Source organism: Etheostoma spectabile, chromosome 3, assembly GCF_008692095.1.
Source record: "Etheostoma spectabile isolate EspeVRDwgs_2016 chromosome 3, UIUC_Espe_1.0, whole genome shotgun sequence".
Lineage (NCBI taxonomy): Eukaryota > Metazoa > Chordata > Actinopteri > Perciformes > Percidae > Etheostoma > Etheostoma spectabile.
In genome coordinates, this window is record NC_045735.1 from 27,718,192 (window position 1) to 27,739,617 (window position 21,426).

Genomic DNA, 21,426 nt, shown 5'->3' on the forward strand with positions numbered 1-21,426 from the left:
GTTAAATCATGGTCAAAATGAAATCCATCCATTCCACACAACGCATTAATGGTGGCCTGCAGATGCCGCCGATTTTACTGTAGCCTGTCAAATGGTTGGAAACAGTTAGCCATTTTCAAAGCTTCGTAGTGATTTAAAGCTTCAGACAGCTCCTTTTCCACTGTCACTGCATGTTTGTCCCTGTTTCACGATGTAACCTATATCACCACTTCGCTATAAATGGAGATGGTGTGCATTGTGTAACGGTTGCGCGTGTGCACATTAAAACATCAATTTCTGCTACGCACGCCTAGCTCTGGAACGTTCCATCCAGACTGATCTGGTGCATAGAGAAAGACCTAGCCGTGCCCATACAGGAAAACACCAATCACATTTAGGGAGCAAAAACAAAACCAATCAACAGCGAAGGGGGGCGGTACCGCCTAAAATTTAATGGTTGATTGACACGATGTATAACCAACCATAAGACAGGAGTGAATGCCAAACTGAGACCGTAGAAACAACCACACAGCGGCGCTATTAGACCTCCAGTCCAAACTATGGTGAACAACCTTTCTTTTAATGAGCAATATTTAAAGGATGACCAATATAACCAGGCATTTTTCAAGTTTGGAAGCTAGCAACCTATTATGGCCTACATTTTTGATAGTTGCACGTTACATTAATGTAGCCTACAGAATAAAGTAGGCTACTGTAGCCTGGGCTACAAATGGAAATCGTCGTTTGTAAATCCCCTATTTGTAAATTCCCTGAAAAATGTCTTGTTATGTCCAGATGCAGTTTGATGGAAATAAAATAATAGATATTGGGAAACAATTTCCCTGCCAGGAAATCTAGAATTTACTTTATTTATGGACATAGACTTCTCATTGAACCATGGCCTAATCATCGAACACAGTTAACAGTAGAGCATGTATGGGCAGAAAAGAGAAGATCAAAGTAAGCTGAGAGCTACAACCAAACACCAGACTGGGAGGAGCAGAGGGAGGCTGAGACAAGCCTCCAGTCCCACAATGAAGATTTACATTCATATGGTTGTTGAGGGAGATAGAGGTCTGTAAACCTGCTGGGCGTCATTCATGCCTTATCTGCACGTAAGGCTCACATATTGTGGCACATAAATCATGACAAACATGCAATTTTTTGTGTCTGACACACAGTTTCTCATGATCTGAGGTTTAGGTCAAAGCCTGTGTGTACAAATATAACCGTTCAGTTTGTATCATTATAACAGAAAGCAAAAATAGTTTTTAAAATGTCTCTTCTGAACTTGCCCTAATAAGAATGGATTTAACTGACATAAGTATTGTGCTTCACATATTCCATGCAGAAAGACACATCGACACACTGAAGAAAACGGATGTTCTAGCATGCTTTCTCCATACATTAACCATGTCACAAATGCAAATTCTACCTGCTGTGTTAGTGTAGACTTCATTGTGTGTGTTTGTACTGGCAGTATTTGCTCTAGGAAACCACTCAAGGTAAACCAAACTATGGGAACAGGTTGGAAAACTGGGACGACAACAAGTCTGAATAAACACAGAGACACTGTCTTACTAAGGCCTTTATTTATTACTCATAAAAATGTAAGCTATGACGTAAATCTCCTCTTCGAAAAACGCTTCAGATCGGAATTTACTGTCTAAAAACACTAATACTCTAAAAAAAATGATTTAAGCAAAAGTGCAAAAAATTGGTCTAAGATGTCAATATACGTAAGAGTACACTACACATAGAGAAGAAGGCACAGTGGACCTTTTCCACACTCCTTGCGATCAAATGTTTCCACACAGGAAGGAGGGAGACACAACACAAACTCATGCAGCTCACAAACAAGACACACAGAAACAGACACAGACAAACAAGAGGCATTAAAAAACACTAATACTCTTTTACATGTTGTTGGTTGAAGAGGAGCTGTCAGAACGCACTTTCTGAACTGTGGCATGTATTTTACAGGAATCTAGATTTGCTATTACAAAGACCCATAGTCATTCTTAATCATATAGGATATGTCTGTCTGCAGAAACCCTTAGGGGGGTACTTTTAAAATAAATAAAAGTAAAATTATCCAAAAGCGACTATTTCCACAAATCAGAAAATCTTCATGGGTTCCAGCTCTGGTAACTTGTGATGAGCATTTTTCACTAATTTACCGCATTATATAAACAAAACACTGTAAAAGATTTCCTTGTATAGTCACAGTAAGTTACTCGCCAGCAAGTTGGAGTATATACATTTTACAGTAAATACTGTTTGTTGCACTGTAATGCAATATTCAGTATATATAACTATACTGTATTACTGCAAAACTGAATTTTACTGCATTTGTATGGTATTCGATAATTTGCTGGTTTTGTACTGTAATATGCAGTTTCATTAATATTGATATATTGCTGTTAATTGTTATATAATTATTACTATTGTAATTTTATATAAGTTACTAATGTTGTAATATTAATAAGGTATATTTCAGAATAACAAATACAAATCAAAAGGCAATCCAAACAATGTTCTTAATTAAAAAAATATATATTCTATTTAAACATTTTTTTTTATTTTTTCAACATTTTCCTCTCTTTTGACGACGTTCACTTTTTTTCCGGATAGTTCAGCCCAGTCCAATGTGATAGTGTTGATATCCTTCAACATGTTTCACTGCTGTCCAGCTGACCATTCCCTCAATAGATCGATCTGGAAATCAAAAGACAAACTGTTACCTACAGTATTTTATTCTGAGGGTTTTACGTTTTACTACTAAGAAGTAGCAATCAATAATATAACAATCTTACAGGGCCATTCTGCCACCTAATTAGCACTTTTACTTAGGGCGACAATGAACAATTTTCATTATTAAAGCAACAGTGTATGTAACTTTCCAAGCTTCAGTCCCTTTAGAGGTTGGAAGCAGAATTGTCCCTTCATGTCTCATTGGAACTACACATGAAACATTATTTTTAAGGTACAAAAATGTATCTAGTGTTGCTTTAAGAGTCTGAAAGATATTCTGACAATAAACGGAATAAAATGGGTTAATAACGGTGAAGCATTGCAGACATGGAGAGAAAGTGTTACTAATAGTTTTGCTTTGTGCTTATCATAGCACTGAATCACAGCGTGTCACCTCAAAGGGCTTTACAGGCCCACACATTCGCAAAGAAAAAAATAAATTATATATATATATATACATATATATATGTCATCAGGATAACAATCATGATGGCGATGGATGAAGTAACAACTATGCATACTACTACAGGTTACCATAGATATAAAACATATATATTTCGTACAGTAGCCTAGGTATACAGGTTAGTGTACAAAGCGCGTGCCCGTGCCCGTGCTCGTGTGCTGGGAGGGGCTAAGGACAGAGGGGGGAGAGTTGCAGGAGGACTGTATTTTCAAATTCTGGAGGGGGTTTGGCCTTTTCCAAAAAACTGCCTACCCCAGCTTTAAGTAAAAGCATGCAATACAGGACTTTGACTTGAAGGAGTATTTATTAATTATTTTACATTAAAATAATAATAGTCCTACTTTTACCCAGGTGAAAGATCTCTATACTAGTTCCATCCTCAACAATAGTCAGCTTGAGAAATGCCATTTATTGTCAATGAACAAAGTTTTATCCAACAGGACATTGGTAGTGCTAGAGCTAGTAAAGAACAATTAAGCATATAAAGGAATATCTTCACAATTGAATTATATTATAACATATGAAGATTGGCCTAAATAGCATGAAGGAAGTTTAAAACGAAGACGCATTGGTTTAAAGGGGCGTGGCCACTAGTTAGCAGGCACATTCATGGTTTGGTGGCCTGGCGGAGAACGGGAGAGAGCTGCAGGGAGGGAGAGAGAGCGCGAGAGAGTGTGTGTGTGTGTGTGTGTGTGTGTGTGTGTGTGAGAGAGGAGGAGGAGGAACTACTGGAGGAAAAAAAAAGTTAAAGTAAAAATGGCTTCCTTGTCTTTGGAGTCTACAGAACAATCTGAGAACAGCCCAGAGGAGCCAACGGCAACGGAGTCCAAAGAAGAGAACGAAACGGTGCAAATTTCGGAACACCTACTCCAAAGTTTCCAAAAGTCGGCTCTGAGTTTTTCCACTGACCAAGTAGCATGTCTCTGCGAGGCCCTTCTGCAGGCGGGCAATGTGGATCGCCTGTGGAGGTTTCTATCCACCATACCTCCTTCGTCCGATCTGCTACGTGGCAACGAGACCCTGCTGAAGGCCCAGGCACTGGTGGCTTTCCACCGGGAGGAGTTCAAGGAGCTGTACGCCATCCTGGAGAGCTACGACTTCCACCCGTCTAACCATGGGTTCCTGCAGGACCTGTACCTGAAAGCCCGCTACAAGGAGGCGGAGAGGTCCCGGGGCCGCAGCCTGGGCGCAGTGGACAAGTACCGGCTCAGGAAGAAGTTCCCCCTGCCCAAAACTATCTGGGACGGAGAGGAGACCGTGTACTGTTTCAAAGAAAAGTCCCGAAATGCCCTGAAAGAGTGCTATAAGAGCAACAGGTACCCCACTCCGGACGAGAAGAAAAACCTTGCCAAAGTAACCGGACTGTCCCTCACACAGGTCAGCAACTGGTTCAAGAACCGCAGGCAGAGGGACAGGACCCCGTCCGGGACCCACAGCAAAAGGCAAGAACAACTCTGGAAACACATTTGTGGCATTCGTACGCACTAGATGACTTTATGGATTGAGTTAGATGAAAAAGTCATTATCCCTGAGGCGACGGATGTCTAATACTTTCCTTTGTTTGTGTAAAAGTTACAAGCTGCTTGTTTTGTGTTGTGTTTTAAGACATTACCAATCGCTCAGAACAGTCGCTGAAACTACCACCCTACCCAACCTTAATGGTCACCAAAGACCTACAGGCCTACACAGGGCAGCATAGAAAACTTCAAAGTAACAACACTAACAGCTAACAAACGTTGTATCAAGTAAGTAGATGGACAGGGGGGCTGACTTTTGACAGCAGTAAAGCCACACAGGTCTGAGACCAGGAGCATGTTGCTTTGTTGTGAAATGTGAGATCCAGGCGCCCACCATGGCTCAAGTTTCCTGAAACCCTGCACTGCTGCACAGCACCTGCAGGGTGACCGAGGTTAGAATAAAAGCTCATACTAGGGAAGATAGGGGGTGGTGAAAAGGGAAAAAAACACACAATTTTAGTAAGATTTCACACAATCTGAAATCTCAGAGACACTATTTCACCAATCAGGGAGGGGTTAGGCAAGTTTTAAGGAGATAAGAGAGAACACAGCAGACCTATCTTATCAGAGGGATTGTGGGGGTCTGGCAGACAATCTGCATACTTGATGCATTGTAAGACACGTGAACCAAGTATACACGCCCTTAAAGAGCTTCTGGGAATCTGCTGCAGCTTTGTCTCACTTTCTCCACAGAGAGAGTTCTTTACTGATTACTGCTCCGTTGCATAACATGGTCAGTTTTGTAGATAAGCTGGTAAAGATGACCAGAAAAGGTTGAGAAGGATTCAATATAACAACTGAGCGGTTAGTATATTTACCAGTGTATCACAAGTTAATCACAAAAAAAAACCTATTCTATAACAAAACCATTTGTATCATTCATTTGAAGCTAAATCTGCAAATACGTTTTGCATGGTTTTCTCAGGCATTTTAAATAGAAGATATATAGAATATTTGATTGGTTTATTTTTTTGGAGACTCTTAATAATGGATGTCATAAAAATGATACTATCGTCAGGGGGCATGTTTGTCGACAGTGCGAATGTTTTAGAGATGGCTTAACAACAAAACTACAAAACTTACATTATAGGTCAGACCTGAATTAAAGTAAAAAATGATGAAATGAGATGCCATCATGCAAGCTTGATAAATAGTTTGGGAGCTATAACCTAGTGTGCAGAAACAGTTTTTTTCCCTTGTTCATTTATTAGACTCTTAATTCTGTTGGTTAATGACGTATAATAAAAAAATAAATAAAAAAAACTAACAATGCTTAATTCATTAAACAGTAGTGTAGTAAATGTAGTCCCTGAACAGAAATCATTGCTTTGCAAAACATAGATCAGCTAATTTCAGAAGCTCAAAACACTTAAAGGATTAGTAAATTACCAAAATTAGGATATGGCTTGTTTATTGGTGTTAAAGTTGAGCACTGATAATGCCAGGTGCCCAACACATCCCTTTTTGACCCATTCATTTCTCCGTTCCAGTGAGTCTGATGGAAACCACAGCACCGAGGACGAGGCGAGTCCCATGGACGACGCCCCTGACAAACCAGAAGACGCTGCTGGCTCCACAGCTTCCATCATCTCTCTGTCTGCCGTCCCCAGCAGTACGGGAGGCCAGCTCATCCTCAACGGGTCCGGTGGCTTCCTCACTGCGTCCCAGCCATTACTACTCAATGGAAATTCCCTGATCTCCAGTACGGGTGCTGGTGTCATAATTAATGGGCTAAGCTTGGGCGATTGCCAGGCAGTCACACTGAGTCCTGTTGCCACCAACTCTCCTTTGATACTGAACGGGGCTCAGGTAATAACCAAACCTAGTATCAGTGTGCAGCAGCAAGCAGTTTCTATGGCACAGCAGGAGGGTTCGGCCATTGAGACCAAGCCGAGCAGTCTTCCAGAAGTTTTTAGTACTAACACCGCCTCCGTCTCGTACCCTCCATCCATCATATCTCTTCCTCTACAAACTAAAACAGAAAGCGCCAACGCAATGGATTTCATCAGTGTCCCTGAATCAGAGGGCGGCTGCCAGACGGTATCTTCCTCTTCTTCATCTTTATCTCCCTCCTCACCAACTCTGTCTTTCCCAACCAGGCTCCCCTCAGTAGTCTTAACACAAAACACCCAACGCCACGAGTCTCTCACCCTCCCGACCTCTATGTCTTCAGCAGGCATGGTATTCTCCAGTTCCGCTGTGCCTCTCTCCAGTCAGCAAGGGGAGTATGTTTTCTTAGCCTCTGCTAGCTCCCACCTAAACCCTTCTAGCTCTGTGGTTTCCTCCAGCAGCTCCACCCCTCAGGTCTTCTCTCTGCCACAGGTTGTGCCTTCCATCCAGGGTATACCAGTATCCCAGCTGGTCCAGCACTCTTCAGGGGCCCAAGTTTCCCAATGCCCCCAGTTGGTCCCAGTATCCCCCCTCACCTCGCCATCTCCCCAGTTCCAAAACCAGACAGTGAACCCAAGCAACAGACTGGTGCAACAGCAGCAGGATGCGTCAACAACTTTGCCTGAAGGGGCCACAACCATAGTTTCTATCTCGCAGCTTAACAACAATCAGGTCCCACAGCGAACGGTACACCAGCTGGGCGACCCAAGCACAAACTCCACACCCAGCAAAATCCAAGTCCCACAGGTTATTTCCATCTCTTCCCCGACACAAGTGGTCCCAGTCCCCCAGGCCAAAGGCACCACAGCAGCACAGTTGGTCCCCCTCTCCATGCCTCAGCTGGTCCCGGTCTCGCCCATCCAAACTTCTTCCACCATCTCTTATCCCCAAGTGGTACCTGCCAGTCCTCTCTCCATCCCCTCTGCTGGAGTTCCCTTCCAGATCCTGACTCCAGCTCCTGCAGGGGTCGCACAGGGTCCTCTCAGGATAAACCAGCTGAGGCCCATTCAGAGTGTGGGTCCCCCGACCAGTGTGGCCCCTGGTGTGCAGCTCCTCAACTCTGGGATCATTCAGCTGCCCTCTGCTCCTCCAGGTACACTGAATTCATTTGTGAATAAATGTAGCAAGCAACGATTAGTCAAACAGAAAATGAACTCAACTCAAAGTGTTTTGATAATTGAAAGCGTTGTCAGCATATAGTCTACGGTTGTCAAGCAAAATTGGCCAAAAAAAAACTGCTTCTAGCTCCTCAATTGTGAGGATTTGAAGACTTTTTTTTGGGCATGTATAATAATAAATAGGCCTGCACGATTCTGGGAAAAATATGAATCACGATTTTTTTAGCTTAGAATTGAAATCACTTTTCTTGATGACTCATGATGTTTTTCTCACTAAGTGTAATGTTTATTGCACACATGAACCATGACAAAACAAAACCAATTGGCAGGACCAAACAGATTCTTTTGGCACCTACAGCACCTACAGGTGCATCGTCACAAGCCTGTAAACGTAGAGGCTTCAATGAAGAGAAGGGAGAGCCGTGCAGCGCCTGGGAGCGCTTAACGTGTTTTATACAGTCCGTTTAAAACTCACAGAAGAAAGTAGCAGCGTTTGGGATGCAGTCGGCTCGTAAAATTAAATGAGAATCAGTCATTAAAAAAAATAAAAGTCAGTTATTTAAAAAAATAATTGTGAACAGGAGTGAATCGAGATCCCAATTTTATAACAATTAATTGCGCAGGCCTAATATTAAACTAAATATATTCAGGATTTGGACTATTGATCAGACAAAACAACTGACTAAGCGACTAATAGAGTCAATAAGCAGTTGATTCATCCACAATGAAAATATGAAAAATAAACATTTTTTTATTTATGTTTTAGACTAAAGGGGCATGATTTTTCTTTCAAAACTAATAAAGTAATAAGTATTTTATTACTTGGATTGGCTGATGCAGAGTACCTCGACACTAGTCATTGCTAAATTACCAGTAGTTATAGACATAATACACATTGAGATGAAATATTCCATGAATGGTACGAACAGTTGTTTTTCATTATTGATTAATAATAATAATAGTAAGAATAGTAGTAGTAGTAGTAGTAGTAGTAGTAGTAGTGGTAGTAGTATATTAGTAATTATTTTCTCTATAAATCAATTATTTACTTGGTCTATAAAATGTCTGAAAAGACAAAATGCACCTCAAAGTTTGTTGCCAAGGAGATGTCATTTTACTTGTTTGGTCTTTTCATCAGTCCATCACCTTCATTTATTTTCAGGTTAGACAAAGAAAAGCAGAAAACCATTACAACTCAGCGTTTTTGCTTTAATAATATAATGAAAAATCGTTAGAAAAAAAACGAACTGGGTACTATACACGGGATTTCTTTATAAAAATTGAAATAAACAGAATAACAAGACAGATTATTAATGCCTGAATGACTGTTTTTTTCCCATATAGCAGATGTTTATTGTCTACAACATGTTATTTTAGGTATTGGTCTGTAAATTAATTTGTTGCCTCAAAGAAGTATGATGGTGCTCATATTGGTGCACCCCTTGGTCGATGTCTTCGGTATGTATTCGGTCTTGATTGCTGTCACTTTATCCCCACCGTAGGTAACCTTCTCCTCGGGGGAAGCCCCTACCTGAGTGTCCAGCAGGGCAAGCTGATTCTGACCATCCCAGCAGGCATCCAGCTAGCCAGGTTGCCGCTGAAACCAGTCCCCGAGGCTCCACCCATCTCTCTAAATGGATTGAGTCCTGTTCTCAGCCCTCCGGTCGTCTCAACCACCTCAGGCCCGACCCCCAGTGGCCTCCCATCATCTTCCCTAAACTTCATCAACTCGTCTCCCCCATACTGTGCTCCAGAGACTGGGACACCGGCCGCCCCCTCCCCTCATGCCATCATGGAGCATCCAGTCACCCCTACCACGCCCAACACTTTGACTCCAGAAAGTATGCTTACCCTCAGTCCTATGTACAGTGGGGCGACACCCAACATCCAGTTGTCCCAACCAGCCTGGAGCCCTGTGCCCCTCTCCACTTCCGCTAGTCTAACTCTGTTCGGCAAGGGGGACCTACCCGTAGACCCGGCTTTGTTAGGCCTACCTGGAGGAGAGTCGCTGCTTCTGGGAAGCCCTTCGCCAGAGCAGGACGTGGAAGCCAACTCGGCACTGGGGAATCCAGAGGAGATGGATGGGGACTCCAAGATTCTTACTCAGCTCCAGTCTGTCCCTGTGGATGATGACCTGGGCTTGTAGTTTGTTTACCTTGCTGGTCGGCAACCCAGGGTCTCTAAAAAAGATGAAACAAACAGTAGGTGGCAGTCTCTGCTGTCTGACAAGATTGTATTCCACATTGTTAATCCTCTAAGAGCCAAATGTTTTTTTTTTGTTTTTTTTAACAGTCGGTTCAGGTTAAGACTTGTGTACAACAATGGTGCTCTCTCAGTGGGGCCTCATACCATCATGTTTTTAGTTGGCACTTTTGAGATAAATCCTCCGCAGCTCTATTTTACATGGATGGCCAGAGTAATATGGGATAAGCGGCTCCAAAGTTTTTTCCTCAAATCCGTATTTGCCTTTATCTGTTGTATCAGATGCAGACAGAAGAACTTACTCTGCTTAGTCTGCTTGGCCCAGCTACAGGTCCTGGTGTTTAAAAAGGAAAGACTATATTATGCAAGGCGTTCTGGCTTTGTCCATTCTCTCAGCTCTTTGCAGTGGACTACAGACCAAGATCAGCTGTACTTGGAAAAGAAGTCTGGGTTTTTTTGCTGGTCGTAGGAGCAGTTTGTTGCGGATCCACCGCGGTAACTATCCAACAGACTATCTGGCAATGGCGTACATTTAGAAATAGTTGAGGTTTGTGTGCCTGCCCTGAACTCAGAGATTAAGGATGCATTCTACAAACACTCCAGGAACCCAGTTAAGTTTTATGTGAAACCATTATTGCATCATAGCTTGGGGCTATACAGCAATATTTTATTTCTTTTAAGTTACTGAAGTCTGGGCTGAAACATGCTGCCAAACTGTGTTCACCAGTCTGTTTTGAATGACTTTCTGCACTTTTTAAGTGTGAATGATGCCCTCCATTAGTATAATTATAACACAGGAAATAAAAGGGTCTATAATCTATGCAATGCATGTTTTAGTTCTTTATAGGACACTATGTGGCACAGTGGCTGAGTTAAAAAGCCAGGACACTTGGGAGATGAGAAAAAAAGCTTTTTAATACTGAGATTTTAAATGAAACCTGACACTTAAATGTTTGCTGTGATCCAAAAATCTCTTTGTCGATATTGATAAGTGCCTTATATTAAATCTTACAGGTATGATGTTTAGAAAAAAAAATCTTTTGACTTTCTACACAGTTTTAAAAGTGCTATACACCCCAACCAAATTTTTGGGATTCACTTTATGGACTTTTTTGAATACCCAAATTTCTTTCCGTTTGATCTCAAATGAAATATAATGTGACACATTTGGTTGCATGGTCATGGCTCAATCTCCTCCATTTGTATATTTTGCACCTTTCATTTACACAATGTTTACGCTGCGCTGCCGTGTTGTTACGACAGTGGTTTTGACTCATATTCTGTTGTGAAATGTCCTATCCTTTATTAATTGGACATTAATAATCCCCACTTGACAGAACAATTAAATGTGTCATAAATTGATGGAACAGCTCCTTCAGTTAAAATCTAAAAATACGCATTGTACGGTCATGTCATAACACAGGTAGCGGTCAAACCTTTGGTCAATTATGGTACACAAAAATACACTTTAGTGTCAAAATCTAGTTACAATAATGGCCTTTGTGTTTCTTATTTTAAAAGGTATGTGTGTTGTTTGTCTTTTTTTATACATTTAATCTATTTAAAGCATGTATCAATCAGTAAGAAAATGAATCCTTGTGGAAAAACGCATACAGAAAATGATATTCATTTTCACTTGGAAGGTCACATTGTTGTGTATGTTTTACAATCATAGAATACAGTTATTAGTTGTTGATTTTCAAATCCAGCAGGTTACCCCGTTAATAAATGATAAGATTTTTTTTTTTTTTTTCCTTCTAGTGGCCTTTGGATTGGTATTCGTCCAAGGTATCTTGGACAAATCAATTTTACTCTGAATTTTAAACTAGTAGTTAGGGGTAAAGGGAAATGTCTCCAATTTTTAAGATATAGTAGTCTGTGTTTGATTATATGAGCCATTTCTTACCAAAGTATATAGACATTAAAGCCTCTGTGGGCTTATGCACATTTGTACCAGTTTGTTTGTTGCCCGGGATACATTTTTACTCTCCTACCTGACACATATGACTCCAGATTTAACCAAAGATAATGTATTTTGATCAACTTTTTGACAGTTGTGAAAGGGATTGTTTGTGTCTGTCATTCAATGTTTTTGTTTTCTCATTTTTTGTATTCAAATGCATCTATTTTTTATATTACATAATATTGTAATAAACTACATTTACAAAAAAGGTTTGGCTATTATTATTACGAGTGTTAACTATTGTGAATAGTGAAGAATTGTTAAGAGTAAAACTATTTTTCTGAGGATTTTGCTTCTAATTTGACAAGAAAATTTTATTCAAATGCGGCACAGCCATCATACTCTCCCCCTCTCTCTTTCTGTGGGTGAATGCCAGTAAAACAGCAAATCCAAAATGTGTGCGAGGGTGTGCATGCATGTGTTTGTACAAGAGAAGAAGGTTTGTTGTTATAGCCCTGATGGTCTCAGGTTACCTATGATTCGATTCTGGCAGGGCATGATGAGTAATGATAAACACACACGTACATTTGTTCATCCACAGGAAGGCCACAATGCTCCGCAGAGACTTCAGCTCGCTCCAGTACAAACTTAAGAGAACTTGTTAGAAGATATCTTCATACTCAACTCACATCTCAGGATTTTTGGAGCCGTTTCCACAGCAATGATCTTCACAGCAGAGCAGGTGGCTTGTGTGTGCGAGGTCCTTCTGAAGAGCGGTTGCATGGATCGTCTTGCTGGCTTCCTCCACACTCTTCCTCCTCCTTCCCTCTCCTCTGTTTGCCCTGGGGAGCTGGAAAGCGTGCTGAAAGCTAAAGCTGCAGTGGCCTTTCACCAGGGCCACTTCACTGACCTCTACACCCTGCTGGAGGGTTTCCCCTTCTCCCCACACAACCACCCGCTCCTGCAGCAGCTCTGGCTCAGAGCCCACTACGTGGAGGCCGAGAGGCAGAGGGGCCGGCCCCTGGGAGCTGTGGGCAAGTATCGCGTAAGGAGGAGGTTTCCTCTACCACACACCATCTGGGATGGAGAGGAGACCAGCTACTGTTTTAAGGTAGGTATCTCATCTTACCCTTAATGTGCTCCGCAACTGTTATTTAGCGTTCTGTTACGTGCTATGTTGAAAGAGACAATTATGAATTTTGATTAGTGGTGATCAGTGTAAGTAAGACGTTCTATCTATACACCAAAAGACAGGCGGATTGGAAAGGCCAGTAGTATAAGGTAACTAAATACACTACTGGTCAAAAGTTTGGGGTCACTTACAAATTTCCATGCCGCTCCATTATAGACAGAATACCAGCTGATCTGAGTGGGTGGCTGATCTTTAATGCAATATCTACATTACCCATTATCAGCAACCATAGATCCAATGTTCCAAAGGCACATTCTGTTTACTAATCTGATATCATTTTAAAAAACTAACTGAGAAAACACTGGAGAATCCTTTTGCAATCATGTAAGCACATAATGTAATTTGAAAACTGCTGCCCTGGTTAAAAAAACAATGCAACTGATCTCAGCTGGTATTCTGTCTACAACGGAGTGCAATGGAAATTTCTAAGTGACCCCAAACATTTGACCGGTAGGGTAAATATACTTAAGTAGGCTACTCTGTACTAGTTGTATGTAGTTTTGTGATACCTGTGTCATACTTGAATGTCTTTCTGCTTCTTTATTTTATATCTTTATAAAATACTATATTTTATATAACACATTTCAGATGGAAATATTAATATTGTTTTTAACTCCACTATATCTGAAATGTATAATCAGGCTGTAATTAAGTAATTTTTCTGATTCAGACTTTACATTTAAAAATATATAATCCTTCTTTAAAATATTACTATTTGTTATAGCTTGCCATACTCAAAAGCAGGCATATATCTATATAATCTCTCTCTCTCTCTCTCTCTCTCTCTCTCTCTCTCTCTCTCTCTATATATATATAAATGAAGTAGTTAAACTGTGCTCTACATCAACCAGCTACAACTTTTAAATATTGATATTTGTATAAACAAGTAAAATTATTATTAGAAGCCATTTTGTATTAGTACTTCTACTATGATAATTATAATATTTTATATGTATGTAAATTGTTTTATACTATATATATATAAAAAATTCTAATTATTTGGCAGACTTTTCACTTGTAATGGAGTATTTTCACCCTTATGTGGTGGTAGCCTGCTATTTTGACTGTAGGTAAGCATCTGATCTGATCACTTATCCACAACTAGGAAAATTACACTGGTGGAAACTGTCAAATATGAAACATTTTAGCTGGATGGGCTTTGGCCACCGTTAAAACTTTAAACAATATCAATGAATCATGAATAAATATTGACTAGCGAAAACCTATTTGACATAGTTAGGTACCTAACCTATCCGTATGTCTGTGTATGCATCCTTGTGTATAAAACCGTTTGGCTTTAGGCTTGACTTCATTTATTTAATGTACCAACAGGAAAAATCCCGGAGCATACTCCGGGAGTGGTACTGCCATAAACCCTATCCCTCCACCCAGGAGAAATGGGAGCTAGCAGCAGCCACGGGCCTGACCACCATGCAGGTCAGCAACTGGTTCAAGAACCGCAGGCAGAGGGACCGGACCCCGGATGTTAACGGGTCAGTGACGGGTCGGCAGGGTGCTCTCAGGGTTACTGTCTTGTTGAAGCCCTTTTCTGATATTGGCATTTTATTGTGCTGTTATTATGCCCACTAGAGCTTTAAATTACAGTATGTCATCTCAAAGGGATCAAAGGCCCAAAAGTTACTATATTCTTTATTATTATTATTTAACCTATTTATATACAGTATAACTTATTTGACCTAACCTGTATGTAACCTATTTAACCTATAGGCTACATACTTGTAACAGCTTTTCATATAAAAGGCATTGAGTTTACAGAAATCAATTAAATCCACTGGGTTTGTTGACCGTGGAGTGATATGATAAATGAGTCAGACGTACAATCAAGTGTTTAGGCTCGTTAGTTTCCTCAGAAGATCCGCATCTCTGAGTCCCTCACCGTTTTTCAGTCCCGTCTGAAGACCCATCTCTTCTGTTCTGCCTATCCTTAGTTTTTATATGTATACTCTCTCTCTCTCTCTCTCTGAAGTGATTTTGAGCTTGGTAAAAGCGCTATACAAATTCAATTTATTATTATTAAGAAAAGGCCTCAGTATGCTTTCAGTATCAGTATCAAATGATCAGCCGGTTTAACACTTAGTTGACTGACAGAACTGTTTTGATCAGTTTCTAAAATGTGAGGATTTTCCAGCATTGAGTACTTTTAGCCTACTTATACAATTAACAATGCAGGACTTGTACTTGTAACAGAGTATCTTTACAGTATTTAGTTCTTCTTTCTCCATTTTACGGCAATACAGTACAAATATGAGTATATTTTAATTTAGTAAAATTGTAAGAATTATAAAATTTCAAGCACAGACATTGTGGTCCTTTGATGATTTTGCCACTGTTGTAAGTGTTCTCCTGTTTGTCCTGTCCTGAGACCAGGTGGAAGTAGACCTTCGTTTGTATCTCAATGCAACATGAACATCTGAGAAGTATAGAGCCACACTTGAAAATTGAAATGATGTAAAAATCCAATGGCACAAGTTGTCTAAAGTCATTCACTTTACAGAACAACAGCCCCCTCTTGTGGTTTAGATCAGACATGATTCAAGATTGAACAGTGGTGTTAGACCGGATCAGATGCAATTTTCTGATTCTCCTCGTCTCTTCATTCAGTTTCCAGATATCTAGCTCTGGAGGAACTTCAGGACAAGTCTACCCTTCCTCTGACACTGACTCATCACCTCCAGGAAGCCCACATCCCCTGTACCACTCTCCACCTCCACCCCTCTCTCACCCACCTCCTCCTCTACATCACATGTGTGTAGGCCTCATTTGAGTCAGCCCTTCACAAGTTTAATTTGTGACTTATTTTTGAATAGTAACAATTACAAAAACTGTTTTGCTCCTAATTGAATATAAAGTCTATTTTCTGATGTCCAAACCAATACTTTGCAAGCTTAGTAAAGTTTGTTACCAAAACATGACTGGACAGACATCGTCCTTTAACTTTTAAAAGGGAGGATAAGACTGGGCTATACTGGTAATATGTCTCTGCATGTACTAATATTTTATAATAGTTTATGTTTTTGACTTTCCAAAAGTGCATCAAAATCTCAAAGAAACGGAATAAAACCATTGTTACTTTATTGCTGACTTTTTCACTACACCTTTCACATGGTGTAAGATGGCCTTTGTTGGATTTTCACTCTAATAACATCGTTAAATTGACACAAAATGTGCAGTATAGCCATACTGGTCATACCGGTTGTAAGGCCAAGAGAATCCTCAATCAAGTAAAAGTAAATAATTATTCACAGATAGGACCCAGTGTTCACAGAAGCTCAGAGATCTCAACTCATCACAAAGTCTGTCTTTAAGAAGACATTAGTGCATCGTATTAAGGGGTGGGGGGTGGGGGGGGGGGATTAAATGTTAGGGCTATGGTTTCTTTTTTCACAGGAATGAAGAATAATTTAGAGTGCCTTTACTTTCATAAATAATCCTTTCCAACCGTTCCTGTAGTACCATGATCCAAGAACTGTTAACATTTTAAGTGAGACTCTTTGTAGCCACATCCCATGCCCAGACGTTAGGACAGGCGTCTCCAGCTCATCCCTCGCATGAAACCAAGTAGTCTGGTCAGCAGGGCCAAGTCTTATCTGGTAAAAATGTAGCTGGTATTCCAGTACACTGATAACAGAACAGTTTAGTTCATTTCAGTTTAGGTTCTTCTCTTGTGCATTTGGGTCCAATTAATGCTGGTCATTTTGTAATTATTAGTCACCAGTGTGACAAACACAAACCGCACTAGTACTCCAATACGAGGTAAATAGTAAGCACCTTCACCATAAATATTGTCAGTGTTTGCGGTCAGAAGCCCAGATATTCTGCCAGAAACACAGCCAGGATCTTGGTCAGGTTCACCACAGTGGGGCGGTGCAAGTTCTCCTCAGTGTCGTCCAGTGTGTGCCAGAACTGTGGGAAGGGGGTGGCGATGACGTGGAGCACGGGGACCCCTGTAAGCGTGGAGGGGAGAGGGAGAGGAAAGTGGAAGACACAGTGTATGTGTGTATATTTATATATATTTTTTTGAGTATGGCAATCTTTAAAGGAGGATTATATATTTTAAAATGTAATGTCTGAATCAGAAAATAACTAAATTACAGCCTGATTAAACATGTCAGATATAGTGGAGTTAAAAACAATATTAATATGTCCGTCTGAAATGTGTTAGAATAGAACTAAAATATAGTATTTTATATAAATATAAAATTAAGAAATCTCCGGCAGTCTATGCCATCACTCACCTCTGTGAAGAAAGGGGATGTGATCGTCCTGCACAGGTCCGAGGTACACGTCCTTCCTAAAATACGTCTGCTCTGAGGGGTGAGACGTCAAAAGACCCTGCCGATGGAGTCTCTTCTCTGAGAGCGAGGGTGAAGGCAGAGTTAGGGTACACAGAAACAGAAAGTGGGGATTTTAAATATTCGTGAAAACGTTACAGCCAATCCTCACCTGCAGCGATCAGACGGTCGAACCACCGTGCCGTGTTATCAAAGTGATTTGCAATTAGTGGATCAGGACCACCGAGCAGGTCTAGCAGCACAAAGAGGTCCTGGAGAGAAAATGCAAAGTCAAAATGGCTACTGAACATTGAGTTTCCTTTAAAATCACAATTCAGTATATGTAACAAAAAAAAACATAAATACAGGAGTGTTAAGCTACATGACAGGAGGGGTGACGTTAGAGATCGTAACTAGGTTTGGGCTGTTAAATTTAAATTCTAAATTCCTATATTTAGTAGGAGGGTCAGTCCATACAGACATGACAGACCTGCTGCTTTTGTTAAGTTTAAAGTGGGCTGTGTTTAGGCGGTCTGCTAAATTCAGCCTTCTCATACATAATTTAGAGGGTGTCTGGATCGGGATGCACATTTCTGTTTCCTCACCACAGCCTGAAGCACGGTGGTGTGTGTGGAGCCTGCAGGGTGAGGCGTGTTGGCCATGCGTTCAGCCATGTGACGCGAGCCGTACAGTGAGTCTGTGGCGGTCCACTCTTCAAATGACTCCTCCCCATCAAAAAACACCAGCTGGAGAGACACTGGGAGTTTCTAGTAGAGAAAAAGGGAAGAAAAAAGAAGAAAAAACATGCTTCACAAAAAGCAGCAACTGGTGCCAGTTTCTCTTTCTGCAGTGATGTCGCAGTGTGTGTTGCTACAGTAACCACATTAATCCTAGCCTCTAGAGGGTTACTGCTATTTACAGATGACTCTTGCAAAGAAAACAAGGATCTGGAGTCAGCATTTTTCATCCCGTACTGCAGGCACAGAGCCAGTGGGATGAAATGGGAGTAAAAGAAGAAGACAAAAAAAGAGAGAAGCTACTGTTGTCAGCATCTCCTTTTCTCTTTGTCATAGGACGGATCACAGGAAATTAATCTGTCAACATCTGTTCAACTGCTGTTTAAATCTTGCAGCAACCACTGCAAATTGTCAGGACGTCAACACACGTGTAACAAATCCCAACTGAGCATTCACCTGCTGTTTGAATGCTATAAGCTGGGCATCCAGAGAGGTGACAAGCTCCAGGATCATAGCACAGGGCACTGCTGAGTCACTGGCCCCCAGAAACACCTTCTCTGGGGACCGGGGGTCTGGAGGCAGAGCCTTGGAGTCGTAGTGGCAGGCCAGGAGCAGCCTGCGAGGGGCTGAAGGATCCAAAGTGGCAACGATGTTGGTGAACGTGATCTGGCCACGAGGGGTCGAAGACTGGAATGAGTCCAAGTCTACGGCCCAGCCAGCGGACAGCGAGGACAGAGTGGAGGCGATGTGCTGAAGCAGAGCAGAGAGGGCGGATTAAAGACGAGTGAAGAAAATTAGTAAAAACAAGAGAAAAACTATAAATATGCACACACCTGCTGTACAGCCAGGCTGCCATGTGACCCTGGGAGCCTCTCTATTAGGATGGGCCTCAGGTGGGTCTCCCACAGGCGGGTACCATCCACCTGAGAGGCCAGACGGCGGATCTGAGCCGGAGAGCACTTACTGGGTTTGTGAGACAACTGGAAGACGTGATTAATGATTAAAAAAAAACAAATGTAGGAAGAGGAAAAGCAGGAAAAACAATGTATTCTGTGATCAAAAGCTTAGGCAGCAAACAGGTCATTTTTGTACAGAAGAGGTTTTATGGTCCAGGTCAGACAAGTGTTAAGCAGCACCTAAAAATTGTTATTGTAGTTGTCATTTCGGTCCACTATATTCCATAAGTGTGGCATCTCTTGCATGTCTGCCCATATTGAAGGAGTAGGGCTTGGTATCAGCAATGCAGATACCGATGCCAATAAAGTACTTATTTGAATATACTTTTTTCTGCTTTATTCAATACCCATCATGTGAATGGAAGCATTCCGTTGCGTAAAATGCCTCCACCAATCCACCACTAGCTGCTGCAGTAGAGGGCCAATCACACATTACATTAGATTGAAGAATGTTTGATTATTGGTTGCAACCATAACCAGATTTGAATAGTGATTTATTTCTAGATCTGGGTTAAAAAAAGATCAAATGCAGGTATGGTTTATCTAGAAGAAGTTTGGTAACCAACTACTGGGTTATTTCGGTCGACACCTTAAAAAGATTGATACCCAGCCCTGTGGAGGAGGGACCGCCCTCTGTTTCCCTACCTATTTTCCCATTAAAAAGGTTATTTTTGTGTGTGTGTTTTCCTAATTTAAATTGAGAGCCTGAAGCCATTTGAGGCACATTTGGGATGTTGGAGTATATAAGAAAAATGGATTAATCTGCTGATTCTTTTCTCGATTGAATGGTTTTGTCTATAGAATTACAGAATGTAATTCTGTCCAGAGTTTGACACTAGAAGGCTGTTTTCACATTAATTTACAAAAAGGGAAATTTTGTATTTGCTTAAATACGAGTTTAACACATGCATTGTGACATCTCTACTTGTTTTGAAGATAATCTGCAACTAACAAGTGTGATGTGGAACGGACTGTTCAGTAAAGTAGGTGACACTTTTGCATATTTGCATATTCATTGATTTGGGATCTTTCACTAAGGGAGAAGGTTATTTCAAGAATTTGTAATAAGGAAATAGTTTAGTTTTTTTGCATATCATCTCATATAACATATCAGACACAGTATACTAAAACATGTCTGGAATCGATCTTTAAAGACTAAAGTTTATTATCACAAGACAAGGAAAAGCAGCAATTGTCACAGCTGGAGAAGAGAACATTTCTAATTTGTGTTTTTAAATAATAACCTAAAAATTAATGGAATCATTTTTTCTCAGTCCATTAGTTAATCAACTATTATAGTAGCAGCACTATATGAGCCTTCAGCTTTAAATGACCGGATGATCCTTGTCACTGGTCCTTTAATGTGGATCCATAATGAACAAAAGGGAATCCAAAGCCCACAGTTCAGCTGTGTCATATCTGGTTACTATGAGATGTTCTAACACAGAAATCCAGACAATGCAACCATATACTGCATTAACAGTCTATGAATGCAACCCAATATGGTTGTGGCTGTTAACTGACCGTGAACATTTAGAGGTCCCACAACAGACAGGTAAAGTTTTGAGAGTCTGTGTTCATGTATTTGCCATTACTCTTACCCTGTCTTTGGTCAGATCTGCGGTTGGCATGCGGTTCACGTGTCCATCGGTGGTGTCGTTTGACAGGTAGACTCCCAGCACCACCGCCAGCACCAGCACCCCAAAGAGGCAGAGCAGCAGTACCCGGGGCCGGGGCATCCGCACCCGGTCACAGGCGGGCAGAGAGCCGTTGCTCTGCTGCAGAGACTTGTACCGCCGACTGGACCTGGACATGACTGGGAGACACAGCGTCGAGCAGGCGGTCCTTACACCTACGTGTCCAAACCGAGTTGTGGAGCATGTAGGAGGGATATATTCACACAGGAAGTCGAGGCTGGCTCCGAGCTGAATATCAGCCTCGAGCGGAAACAGACTGTCAATCAACACGGTTACATTCGCATCAGTGTGTAAAGTTGTGTCAAGTTAGTCCTGTTTCAACATAATGATCCATATCCTTCGCATTTGATACAGTCTGCCTTATGCGGCGCAGCCCACTCCGTTGAAGCCGTCATTGGCTTTAAGGTTGCTTTGATCAAATTAGTGCATGTTACATTATAGTAAATTACGCTGAAACATGAATTTGTTTTTAGCTTTTTGTGTTTAGCGAGCAGCAACGGTGTTAAACTAATTTCCATCCACTAACATACTACTAATGAGAAAAGAAACTGCAACAAAGAGATCATGTAGCAAACTTGTTATAACTATTGCTAGTGCTGTAACGTTAGCCAATTTTGAAATTTGTAAATATAACGCCTTCCCATTACGGGCAGTGGTGTATTCTGCCAAACCGTCTCTGATCTACTGGACATCGCGTCTTCACAGTGTTGTTCTCTGGCCAAATGG

General features: G+C 41.1%; 3 protein-coding genes across 6 annotated transcripts; 2 read left to right on the plus strand and 1 right to left on the minus strand.

Annotated features, from left to right (window-relative positions):
* The first annotated feature begins 3,889 nt into the window (after positions 1 to 3,889).
* six5 (SIX homeobox 5) lies at positions 3,890 to 12,040 on the plus strand. The gene is made up of 3 exons (XM_032507932.1): positions 3,890 to 4,638; positions 6,204 to 7,696; positions 9,224 to 12,040. The coding sequence occupies exons 1-3, from the start codon at positions 3,953 to 3,955 to the stop codon at positions 9,865 to 9,867; spliced, it is 2,823 nt and encodes a 940-aa protein (XP_032363823.1). The 5' UTR covers positions 3,890 to 3,952; the 3' UTR covers positions 9,868 to 12,040.
* Positions 12,041 to 12,403: 363 nt separating this feature from the next.
* six9 (SIX homeobox 9) lies at positions 12,404 to 16,113 on the plus strand. Of its 4 annotated transcripts, none has more exons than XM_032508111.1 (3): positions 12,404 to 12,937; positions 14,351 to 14,530; positions 15,641 to 15,753. In XM_032508111.1, exons 1-3 carry the CDS (start codon positions 12,548 to 12,550, stop codon positions 15,653 to 15,655), a joined length of 585 nt encoding a protein of 194 aa, XP_032364002.1. In that variant the 5' UTR covers positions 12,404 to 12,547; the 3' UTR covers positions 15,656 to 15,753. The 4 variants fall into 4 exon arrangements, with proteins under 4 accessions (XP_032364002.1, XP_032363997.1, XP_032364011.1 ...); XM_032508106.1 differs by having other exon boundaries at positions 12,405 to 12,937; positions 14,351 to 14,522; positions 15,641 to 16,113; XM_032508120.1 differs by having other exon boundaries at positions 12,406 to 12,937; positions 14,351 to 14,455.
* On the minus strand, positions 16,088 to 21,426 carry qpctla (glutaminyl-peptide cyclotransferase-like a). The gene is made up of 7 exons (XM_032508028.1): positions 20,605 to 21,426; positions 18,881 to 19,027; positions 18,504 to 18,797; positions 17,916 to 18,077; positions 17,483 to 17,582; positions 17,275 to 17,391; positions 16,088 to 16,983 (listed from the first exon to the last, which is right to left on the minus strand). Exons 1-7 carry the CDS (start codon positions 20,815 to 20,817, stop codon positions 16,838 to 16,840), a joined length of 1,179 nt encoding a protein of 392 aa, XP_032363919.1. The 5' UTR covers positions 20,818 to 21,426; the 3' UTR covers positions 16,088 to 16,837.

Bases quoted from the DNA above. Each gene is read 5' to 3' on its own strand.
- qpctla (XM_032508028.1), bottom strand. From the start codon at position 20,817: ATGTCCAGGTCCAGTCGGCGGTACAAGTCTCTGCAGCAGAGCAACGGC. The intron at 19,028-20,604 runs GTAAGAGTAATG...CACGTCTTCCAG, and splicing joins CAGATCTGACCAAAGACAGG to TTGTCTCACAAACCCAGTAA. The intron at 17,583-17,915 runs GTGAGGAAACAG...TTTTCTCTCCAG, and splicing joins CCACCGTGCTTCAGGCTGTG to GACCTCTTTGTGCTGCTAGA.
- six9 (XM_032508106.1), top strand. From the start codon at position 12,548: ATGATCTTCACAGCAGAGCAGGTGGCTTGTGTGTGCGAGGTCCTTCTG. The intron at 12,938-14,350 runs GTAGGTATCTCA...ATGTACCAACAG, and splicing joins AGACCAGCTACTGTTTTAAG to GAAAAATCCCGGAGCATACT. The intron at 14,523-15,640 runs GTCGGCAGGGTG...CTCTTCATTCAG, and splicing joins TGTTAACGGGTCAGTGACGG to TTTCCAGATATCTAGCTCTG.
- six5 (XM_032507932.1), top strand. From the start codon at position 3,953: ATGGCTTCCTTGTCTTTGGAGTCTACAGAACAATCTGAGAACAGCCCA. The intron at 4,639-6,203 runs GCAAGAACAACT...TCTCCGTTCCAG, and splicing joins TCCGGGACCCACAGCAAAAG to TGAGTCTGATGGAAACCACA. The intron at 7,697-9,223 runs GTACACTGAATT...TCCCCACCGTAG, and splicing joins GCTGCCCTCTGCTCCTCCAG to GTAACCTTCTCCTCGGGGGA.